The following is an 11,973-nucleotide window of genomic DNA, read 5'->3' on the forward strand; positions in this document are numbered from 1 at the left end:
TGATCTCAAGTAAATCTGAAATTGGGGCATCCCCTTATTATAAAATAGGCATTTTATTCGTAATTGCATGTAAGGAGTAAAATATTTCCGTCGCGGTTTGGTTTTGAGAAGAGTGTTTCGTCTTATGCTTCTGGTGAAAATGAGTTCTAAAAAACCCGAGTGCTTGACATTAAAACAAAAGGTTAAAATTTTCGGTTTTTTTAAAAGGCTCATCTGTGACGTTTTAGCAAAGAAATATAATGTTGGTAAATCAACAATTTGTAACATCAAAGCGAAAAAGCAAGATATTTTAAAATGTGTAAACAACACGTATTGTGGACCTGGAAATAGAAAAACACTGCGTTTTTCAGAGTTGCCCAAAATGGAGAGAGCTCTTTATCGTTGATTTATCCGAATGCGAGATAAAAACTGGCCTGTTGAAAGAAAAGGCAAAAACAATGCATACAAAATTTAAAGAAAATGAAGCAAACTTCTTCGCTAGTGATGGATAGCTCCAAGGATTCAAAAAGAGGTAAGCTATTCGCCTTCTTAAGATATCAGGCGAAAAACTGTCTTCGCAACCTCAGCTAGTGAATCCGTTTAAAGAAAAACTTAAAGCTAAAATTGTCGAATTGGAGTTGTGCAACGATCAGTTATATAATGCTGACGAGTCGGGGTTATTCTGGAAACTTTTGTCAGAGAAAACGTACGAATCAAGTTTGGAGAAGAGAACCCCAGGAGTAAAGTGCGAGAAGCAGCGTATGACGTTTTTATGTTGTTCAAACGCCAATGGATCCCACAAGCTTAAGCTTTTGGTAATTGGAAAGGCGAAGAATCCACGCTGCTTTAAAAACTTTCAGTGTCCCACCGACTATAAGAGCTCGGAATCCACCTGGATGACGTCGGCTATTTTCCAGCAATGGTTTCATGAGTCATTTGTTCCACAGGTGAATATTCCTTTTAAGCTTTGTCCGATTTTTAAGATTAACTGGTTGTTTTTTAAGGTTACATTGTTTTTAAAGGAGAAAGCCTTACCAATTAAAGCTCTCCTCCTAATCGACAACGCTCCTTCTCACCCAAATGAAGCTAAACTGTCAACGGAGAATGGGCAAATTTCAGCAATGTTTATGCCACCAAACCTTACTCCCGTCATTCAACCGATGGATAAGAACGCAATAAAAATCACTGAGTTGCATTACAGAAACATCCTTCTAGCTTCAATAGCAGCGACAAAGTCTGATTTGCTCGAGTCGTTGAAAAAAATTAAAATGTGAATTTAAATGTGAAAAAATATATCTACTTAGTCTTTTTGAGCATTCCAAAACGTGAACACTTTTGTTAACGTGAACTGCCTTGGTTTGAATTAGCTCAAGGTGTCGAGCGTGCGCTGTATTAGGTTTAATTAGCCACGAACCTAATTAGGGTTTAGTTTAATTTTTTATGCAGCTTTTTTCACCACAAACATTTTCACGCAGAATTGCAGGATTTATAGGTTTATTACACGCTAAATGTATCACATGGGCAGAAAAAGAATTTACTTAAATATTAGTAATAAATTATATTAAAAAAATAAAAATCGCGGTGTGAAAAAAAATATTATTGTGACACTAAAATTTTAATATAATTTTCGTATATTTTTTTATTATATGTACAAATATTTGTACATTTGAGCATCACCAAAGCAGTTAAAATTACTTTAATATAATTATGTGGAGAGCAGAATATATTGCCAGCAAAAACAAATAAAACAAATACGCGCGTGCCTAAATAAATTAAAAAAAAAATGTTTTATCAAAAAGCATTTTTTTTTTATTTTTTTTTACTTTCCAGGAATTCGCTGCAAATATTTCAATATTTATCAACTACCGGAATTATGAATTAAAACTCCTGCCTCAACACATGCACACTTATGCCCTACTCACTGCACCCCATATCAATCACCCACTTCCCTACATGCGCGCATTTCCGATAATCCCACAGCAGCTTTTATTGTGCAATTGCATTCGCTGACTTTTTAAATGCATTGCATTACATATTAAATAAAAATTTACCGAAGTAAGTGTATCGTAATTAAAAAAAATAGTATTAAAAAAAGATAAAAAATACGTAGAATTCACATTGGCCGACCGCGCAGAATTAATACGACGAGTATCTATTCATATAAAATGCACAGCCGGCAAGTCTATGTATATTGAGTTCGGTGGTTGAACTTGACGAGAGCGGGCGTGTGCTTAAGTGAAGAAAATAAATGAATAAATAATTAAATAAATAAAATAAAAACCTTATTGACTAAAACAAAAAATCAACCAAAAACATTATGAGTCAAGAAGATAATAGCAACAATCCGTATGGATTATTGGAAAATGATTCAAATGAATTGTATTTTTCCGAGAATACAGAACAAGAAATGTGTACAAATATTACTCATTTAAAGCAAAGTGAACCACAAGGTGACCTTAACTTACAAAACACAATCCACAACACTCGTGCTAGTGATAACTCTCGCTCTAAAAACAATGTAAAACAAATACTAAAAAGAAGAAAAGAGCAAAGAGACGAGCAAACCGACGAACATCGCGAAATTGAAGACGGTAATAGTGAAATTCAAGCCCTACTGCATGCACTTACTGCACAGGTCGCTGAACTAAAGGGCATAATAGTGAATCTTAACTCTGAGAAAGCCTCTCCCATAGAGGAAAACGAACAATTAAAAAAGTACGCAAACGTCAATCAAAGCAAAGATCATCCAGATAATACTATGTCAGAAGAAGCAAGCAATCAAAATGAAAGGGAGCACAATTTACCCTCTCTTCCCACAGTAGAGAGCCGCATACAGACAATGGAAAGTTGTCCAAAAACAACGCTTAAGTTGACAAAATCCAAACTATCAAGACGTGAAATTACAAAAAAGAAAGAGAACCCGCCTGCGTTTATTTGCTATAATATCAATCAAAAAGAAATGACAAATAGCCTACTGGAGTTATTAAAACACAAAAACTTTGTGTTTAATATTATCAACAAAAATGTAACACACATAAGTTCATGTGCCATGAATGACTACAAAAATATTAAAACTTATTTAATAGATAGTAAAGTCAATTTTTATACCTACACCCCCAATGAGGAGAAACCCTATTCAATAATTATTAAGAAACTCTCAAATATTTACGAACATGACGAAATAGTTAGTTATCTTAAGGACTTAAACCTTGATATTGAAATTGTAAAATTATCGAAATTCACAAATAATAATTGGCTAATTCAACTTAGCCATAAATCTAACCTGTCCGAATTCTATAATATTAGATATATTCTTAATTGTAAAGTTAATTTTGAAAAACTAAAACCAATGATACCCTCACAATGTAAAAACTGTCAACGTTATGCACACGTGGCAAGTAATTGTTATTTACCCTACCGGTGTGTTAAATGCCTACACAATCATGGCCCTGGAAAATGTAAAATACCGCTTAAGGAAAATAACCACAAGGAACACGTTTATACGAATAGTGAGACAGGTCAGTTAGTTAAGAAGATAGGCATCCCAGTAAGTTGTATAAATTGCAATGAGGAAGGTCACACTGCCAACTATCTAAATTGTCCCAAACGCTTGGAAATAGTAAAACGTATGAACGCACGCAGGTCGCAGGGCGCAAATAAAATTCCAACAAATACAACAATAACAAGTAATGTTAATACGCGTATACGAGTAAATTCACCTTCATACGCTTCGGTTATGCATGGAAATGAGCCTAAAAGAATCATAAAAAGCGGTAACACTAAAACAAAAAATTTAACAGAGACTAAGCCGTTTGATAATGTTAATAGTGAATGTATTAGATTATTTGGTTGCAATATTTCTAACTGCATGAAAAAAATTGCAAGCTTTTCAAAAGCCTATAAACAGTTACGTAATGATGACGAAAAATCAATGGCCCTGTTTGGGTTACTAACAGAATTAAGACTCAACAATGATTAACAAAAATATCAAATGCATACACATAAACGTGAACTCTTTGATATCAAAGGACAAAAGGCACACTACTTTAACCTATTTTTAAATAAAAAACACAAACCGGATGTAATACTAATAGCCGAACATCGCCTCAATCCAAGTTGCTTGCGGGCAACTTTGGGCAATGTTGGTATACAAAATAAACAAATTTTTTCTTTCGAACAACTTTTAATGATTTTTACTTAGTTTGAAAAATTAGGTATGATAATACAAAAAACAGTTTTTATTGTTATTACAGCAAATGTGGAATTGGCATTTAAGGCATTTGGACATTGGGGTTCCTGTCGTGCACAATCTGCGACGTCCCTTTTCACTAAAGACTACCCAATGTTCCATTTTATCGTAACGCTGTGAGACTAAAGGATTCGGTTGGAACCTGTATTTTTTCGACTGTTGGGAAGACACGCTGCTTGATGTAGAGCCCAGGGATACTATCGAGCTAGCTCTTTCAGCATTCGACGGTCGACCTTTCCTTTTTCCGAGCGAAGTAGTGGCAGTAAGCAACCCATGGGCAATTTCTAGTTGAAATTTTATTAGAGGAATATGCTTTTGCCTCGGGTTTATCAAGTTTAAATGCTTTCTATAGAAAACCCAGCGTTTGTAACGGATGTTCTGAGCAACAACAATCGCAGGTCTTGCAACATCAATACAAGCTTTTTCCTTTGGATTTCAAAGTTTACATATACCAACAGGTTCGATGCTTTCACGCGAAGATATAAGTTGAACTGGCTTATTGTCAAACCACTTGACGCATACAATATTATTGTTGATTTCACATTTCATATCGAAAGATGCCCTTCCACGCTTTTTTAACTCAGCATCTGAAAGTGGCTGGCAATTGCTTATGCGTTTTTACGTACAGTTCCTGTTGCAAATATGCCCATTTCTTTCAACGAGATCAGAAGGCTTACTGACGTAAGCCAATCATCGAAATAAAGCTTAAAATATTTGCCCTTGGGAAGACCTTTGCCAAATATAAAACTATGTCCGAAGATAGGCCCAATCCATAAGCAGGACCGGTACCTTCACCAGCATACAACGTAAAGTCGTACACTAATCCAGAGGTGCCAGCACGCGTAAACATTTTCAGACCCCATTTATGAGGCTTACCAGGGTTGTATTGTTTAAATGACTATCGATCTGTAACAAAAATTTACACTAAAATGTTCATTATGACATTTATGAATGTACCTATACCTTTGAACGCAATGATTTGTTGGTCAATGCTTTGATGTTCTTCCCAGGCTACCTTTCCCAAATTTTCTTTGAGACTGTCTAGTAAACGACGTATTTTGTACAACTTGTCATTAGTTCAAATCGCCTTTTTTGGATAGTTTGTGTTATAATTAAAATGTATGTATGTATATATAGGGCCCGCCATCTATCGTTACGGATTTGAACTAGGTATTATTTGAAGAATGGTAACACTTAGCTGTCATCTGATTTGACTGAAAATTAGTTTTATTCTTCCGCTGAACGAAAATGGTTGTGTATACGCTCAAAGAACGCTGGGAAATATTGCGACATTATTTTGAAAATCATGGTAATGTTGCAGAATGTGTACGAAAATTACGTACGGCAATGGGAAGAAGAAAAACACCGAATGAAGCGTATGTGCGTTACTTTGCGAAAAAAGTAAGAGAAACTGGGTTGCTCATTGACAAACCAACGCATGACCGACCAAAAACCGTGCGTACACCCGAAAATATTGCTGCTGTGGCCGAGAATGTTCGTGAATTACCAGGAACATCAGTTCACCGTCGTTCTTAACAATTGTACATTTCGGAGACATCATTGAGACGAATTTTGTGTAAAGACCTTGGTATGACGCCGAGGCACCCATATGAATGAAGTTAACCGGAAGGATTGTACTTCAAAATAAAAAAAAAACAGTTTGGAAAAATATGGAGTAGTTTCTTTTTTATAGCATTTTTAATTCCGTAAAGTTATATGGCGGACCCTATATATAATTGGTGCGTACACCTTTTTTGGGTGTTTGGCCGAGCTCCTCCTCCTATTTGTGGTGTGCGTCTTGATGTCGTTCCACAAATGGAGGGACCTACAGTTTCAAGCCGACTCCGAACGACATATATTTTTATGAGGAGCTTTTTCATGGCAGATGAAATGTATACCTTTTTTATTCTTTTCAAACTTTCATTGAATCTGTTATAGCGGTGAGATTTAAATCTTTTGACAATGCCATTTTGAGTGGAGGCAATTTTAAAAAAACCCATGTAGAACAAAATACCAATATAGCGTTTAATATTTTCAACAGTGCATTTGAGCTCAATGCCGTGTTCTTGCAGTGGATACAAATCTGTTTGGACTATTAAAAAAAGTGAAGTGCAGAAATATTCTACTGCCGTCATCACATCGTCGACCTTCAAAGTATTTTCTTCCCAACTGGTCTCCGAAGGTACAAATGGCCTTTTTCTCCATTTTAGTGTCTTGGAGTCAACTTTTTCAAAGCAATTATCAGCCAAACAAGATTTCGGCTCACATTCTTCTGCAATCACATTTTCGAGAAGGTCAATCTGTACAGTTGCCCCTCTTTGCACGATCCCTTTCAAACTCTTCTCTAGCACTGCAGAAATGTCATCCATCTAATCTTCACTTACGTCGTCAGAAGAGGCATTCCCATCAAAGTTAATAATACTCTCAATATCATCATCCGAAAATCCTTTTTCTTTCGGTCTCATAACTAAGTACAAAAATATTTATTACCACAATGGCCCAAGGTTGTCCACAAGCAGCATTGCAACTTTGAAAATTATCAATTATCAATTATTAATCAAATTTAAATTAATTTTCGTAAAGTTAAATCTTTGCTAAAAGACTTGGCATATAAACTTTTTAAATCCTTTCATTGTTATAAAAGTTACTCTCTCACTTTAAAAACTCTTTTGAATTTCACAACAATATTTTCTGCGCTGCACTTGCTGTTTACCCAACATAACTTCGCTAAATGATGTACAAACTATTTACCAATCAAGCGCAACGTAACACGAAATGAAATTGATAACTGCATTATAAATTTAAATAAAGCCATCGATGCAGCTCTTAACTCAGGAGCTGTTCCTAAAGTAGAAGTGCGAAAGTGCGCCATCGTGGTTTTATAAACCTACCTGATGATATACTGGATTTAATTTCTGAAAAGAAACGATTACGTCGCACTGCGTCAAGAAGGAAAAACACTTTGACAGCTACAGTATAGTGCGTAATATTAGTAAGATAATAGAAGAGCGTAAGCGAAGAAAAATACTGGACAAATTACTTTTCCAATATACACATGAATAACAAAACATACAATAGAATTAAGGGATTATGTGGATTAAAAAAGTGTCAAAGATACCAGAACTTGTAATAAATCAAGAGGATATTGATATTCACTTCCCTTTCGCAAACCCGGCTGGCAACAGAAAACTTACATAAAATAAATGCATTAGCGTAGAAATTTGAAGAAATATATCGCCAGAACCAACAACTCGGAGTTACAAATTTTACAGCTCATGTCGAAAGTAGTGCATTAGAATTAACTAACACAGCCAATAGCACATTTTACGAACGGCATAACAGCCGATGGTGAACAAACTGCAGTTGAATCTCGGTGCACTTTTATAAACACGGAGAAAATCGGCAAAATCTTACGATTAAAAAATAATAAAAAGAGCTGTGGGGCAGACAGTATCTCAAACTTTTTGCTAAAGAAAACAACAAACACTTTTTGGAGATTCTTAGCAATTATCTTTAATCACTCACTTAATACAGGCCATTTCCCACTGGAATGGTGAACAGCAAAAATAAAATGCATTCCAAAACCCAAACACTGACTTTGTAAATTATAGGAAGATTTTTGGCTTGAAAAAATAAAACAACATATTGAACAGCGACATGTCTTTAAAGATTATGAATTTGGGTACCGGCCATACCATTCAACATGCCACGCACTAACATTAAAAAATAAATAAATAATTGGCGCGTACACTTCTGTTAGGTGTTTGGCCGAGCTCCTCCTCCTATTTGTGGTGTGCGTCTTGATGTTGTTCCACAAATGGAGGGACCTACAGTTTCAAGCCGACTCCGAACGGCAGATATTTTTATGAGGAGCTTTTTCATAGCAGAAATACACTCGGAGGTTTGCCATTGCCTGCCGAGGGGTGACCGCTATTAAAAAAATGTTTTTATTAATTTAGCTTTCACCGAGATTTGAACTAACGACCTCTCTGTGAATTCCGAATGGTAGTCACGCACCAATCTATTCGGCTACGGCGGCCGCCGCACTAACATTACTCTCTGATTTTATTTGTAGTAATTTAAGGGGGGGCTCTTATCACTGGCTTCAAAAACAGGTGTTTTTTCTCAATGTTTTTTCGAGGCGAAAAAAGCGACACACAGGAATAATCTTTTGCATTTATTTCAAGGCATGATTGAATTTTTTAATATAAATAAAGAAAACAAAATGGCTGACATATGAGGGATCTCGCACAGCTTCTCGTTGCGCGCCAGTAAAACGGCGTAGTTTTCACCTGAAACTCAAAAGAAAAATATTGTCTTATTCAGAAGGCTTTCCCGCATATAAAAAACTACTCTTGTATAAAAATATGAAAAAATGAACACACAATTAATTATTGAAAAAAGTGTTTTCGCTATTTTTTTTTTCAAAAAAGGTGTTAAATAACATTAAAAAATTAGTTTTTTTTTTGTATTTTGTTAGTTAGTTAGTTGCGCATTTTAATTTTCTGTATATAGATTATCGGTTTGAAAGGAAAACTTTCGTTATTTTTTTTTTAATCTTACACGCCATTTTCAAAAACATGGTTTTGAGAAGAGTGTTTCTCAGTTTTCAGAAGGTAGACAGAATACTTACACGAGGGACGGTACACTGGCCTGTAACTCCGAAATCACTTTGAATTCCCCTACAAAATTTTGAGGGCATTTTTTCCTATAATATATCTATCGATGTTTTGAAGCCGACTCATAAGGGGCGACGACAGGCGACGATCCCATTTAAAATGTACAGAAAGTTCAACTTCGAAAAAAATCTTTGTATAATGTTGTATATTTATTTAAAAGAGCGTTCGTTTTATGTTAATGAAGGTATATTTAATTCTTTGATGAGAGACGTTAGCTCTTTGTTGGGGCCAATTTTCTATAACAACTTCTTAGCCGATTCGCCTGACCCACCATTAAGTTCCGAAATTAATAATTGCAGTATTAAAGTGCTCATATACGCAGACGATAACCGAAGCCAACGAAGTCGTTAACTCATACTTAAATGAATTAAATACATATCTACTTTCACAAATGGAAGCTAAAAATAAACTTCAATAAAAGCGAAACAACTATTGTTAGAGGAATACGCAAAAACGTATATCGTAAATAACTGCTCGTAAATATGAGCCCCAATTTAAAATGAATGGACTCAACATAAAAAACAAAGAACAAATTAAATACTTGGGCGTAATTATCGATAGCAAGTTTACCTTTGTAAGACATGTAGATTTCATTTTGACAGAAGCAAAAAAAATGTTCTTTAGCTATTGTAATTTAGTAAGAAGGCAGAGTGGCCCATCGAACTGCATTAAAATAAATATTTACAAACAAATAATTAGGGGGAACGCCACTGTGAAAATTCAAAAAAATCAATTTTTTTGTTTTGCATAAATTGTTAGTATAACTACTCAAGAAAATGCGGTAAAAATTTTAAAGCGAAATTTGCATTATTCCCGATTCTATGCTCACTTAAGTGAGCGCCCGTCGGTTCCGCCTCGTAGCGCTTACGATATGATGCTTTATTTCAAACGTGTTGCTCTCGAAACGACCTTTTTTGATACGGTGGCAACGATTTCTCAAAGACTAATGAACCGATGTTACTGCATTGGCTAGCCGATTTTCAAAATTTTGAAATAACTATTTTTTTAGGCCTGTTGAAAATCAAAAAATTGGTGAAAAACACTCAGCGAAATTCAAATCACCACCATTTTGTCAAAAAAAAAAAACAAAATGCTGCGTACAACGGTAGTCACTATTGTGTAGATTGATAAAATTTTTGGTTTTTTGATTTCAGATAATTATTCATTGCTGTATCGCTGCCACCAGATGACGTCATTTTTTTAACTCGTTACGTTTATTTACATAAATTTCTCAATTTTCAATATTTTTTAATAAAAATTTACATCAACCTAGTTTAATACATATATCATATATTGTCTTTTGTCCGATCCTCGAATAATCATTCCTACTTACAAAAAAAAATTCCGAAAAATCGACTATTTTTTGACCCCCCACAGTGGCGTTCCCTCTTAAGAATTTGTAGCGATCCCAACCGCCAACCTTTCAGAAGTGGTACTTTTCGGAAAAGAATTTCTAATAAAAGTTTATATGAAGAATGTAAAATATCACGCATAGACTTTTTCTTACGGAAATCGTCAGTAAGATTTGTCAAAGGCAAGGGAAATATCACTCTACCCCCAACAGAAAAATATTTTTCACCAATATATTTAAAAATACTAAAAAATAATATATGTTACATAAAAATTGTAAAGCAATCTATTATCATAGGCAATACAATACTTACAACTTCAACAATGAAAGTTTAGTTTACCAGGTGTATGCCTATGAAATGAGACTTTTTTCAATTTCAAACGTTTATTAACAAAAAATGGTTACAAATTTAATCTTCAAAATAATAGCCATCGCTAGCGACACTTTTTTCCCATCTCTCAGGCAATTTGTGGAGGCCGTGCCAAAAAAATTGGCCGTCTTTGTCCGCAAACCAATCATCGAGCCATTTTTTTGCTGCTTCGTGAGAATTGAAGCGCTGCTCGGAAAGTGCGTGGCCCATCGATGCAACCAAATGATAATCGGAAGGCGCCAAGTCTGGTGAGTAAGCCGCACTAGCGGTTCCCAATCGTATGTCTCCACCAATTCCCGGGTTGCTCTTGTTCGATGTGGCGGTGCATTGTCATCAAGAAAATCATCAAGAAAAATTACTTTGTGACGCCGATCGGCATATTCTGGGAGTTTTCGGTGTAAAGCGCTGTTCAAATCGGCCAATTGTCGTTGGGAGCGTACACCGTCAACTGTTTCATCTGGTTTTAATAGCTCGTACCAAATTATACCACGCTGATCCCAGAAAACACACAGCATTGCCTTGCGGCCGAAGCGATTTGGTTTGGCCGTTGTTTTTGGCTTGTGGCCGGGCGGACCATACGATCGTTTACGATTGGGATTGAAGAAATACACCCATTTTTCATCACCCGTAACGATTCGATACAAGAAAGATTTCCTTTTGATCCCGGAGGGCAGCATTTCACAAGTGGTTTCACGATGACCGCAAATCGTAGTTTGAAGGCACGAAATTCGACATTTTTAAGAGCGCCAAAAATGCATTGTTGTATGAAACGTAACAAACAATGAACTAACTTTTGTTGACAGATGACACACGAAAAAACAAGACATTTGGGAAGGTTTAAAAATATTCCTAGTGACATCTATGAACTAATAGCTGATAGTCTCATTTCATAGGTATATATATAGTATAACATTGATCAATTTATAGCCAAATAAATTGCAGAAGTTTAATATAAGTTATCTCTTTTTTAAGCCGTTTTCAGGAGCACATAAATAAGTTTTAAAAATTATGCCAAAGACACACAAAATAATAATCATAACCTATTGTATATATCAAAAGAAAAATACATTTTAAACTCCTAGATAAATACAAATGTGTGTTAGGAAAACGCTAAACAATCTAATTTTATCATAACTTTGTAAACTCTTATGTTAAAATGATTTTGGGCAATAAATGAATGAATCAATAAATGAATGAATGAACGAATATTCGCCCGCACTTCTGTCGTGCAGCTTTCAGAAATATTTGCATACGCACACGCACACACACACCATATCCCTATAAGCACTTTTTCAAGCCATTTAATATAAATTGCATTTAAATATTTATTAACTTCCCCATCATT

General features: G+C 35.2%; 1 protein-coding gene across 1 annotated transcript; it reads left to right on the top strand.

Moving 5' to 3' along the window:
• Positions 1 to 459: 459 nt before the first annotated feature.
• LOC128867195 (jerky protein homolog-like) lies at positions 460 to 1,199 on the top strand (the record flags this gene model as incomplete). The annotated part of the gene is made up of 3 exons (XM_054108297.1): positions 460 to 511; positions 586 to 926; positions 984 to 1,199. Coding segments are annotated over exons 1-3 (609 nt in total), but the record flags the coding sequence as incomplete, so codon positions are not given.
• Between the last annotated feature and the right edge of the window lie 10,774 nt (positions 1,200 to 11,973).

Source organism: Anastrepha ludens, chromosome 6 (assembly GCF_028408465.1).
Source record: "Anastrepha ludens isolate Willacy chromosome 6, idAnaLude1.1, whole genome shotgun sequence".
NCBI lineage: Eukaryota > Metazoa > Arthropoda > Insecta > Diptera > Tephritidae > Anastrepha > Anastrepha ludens.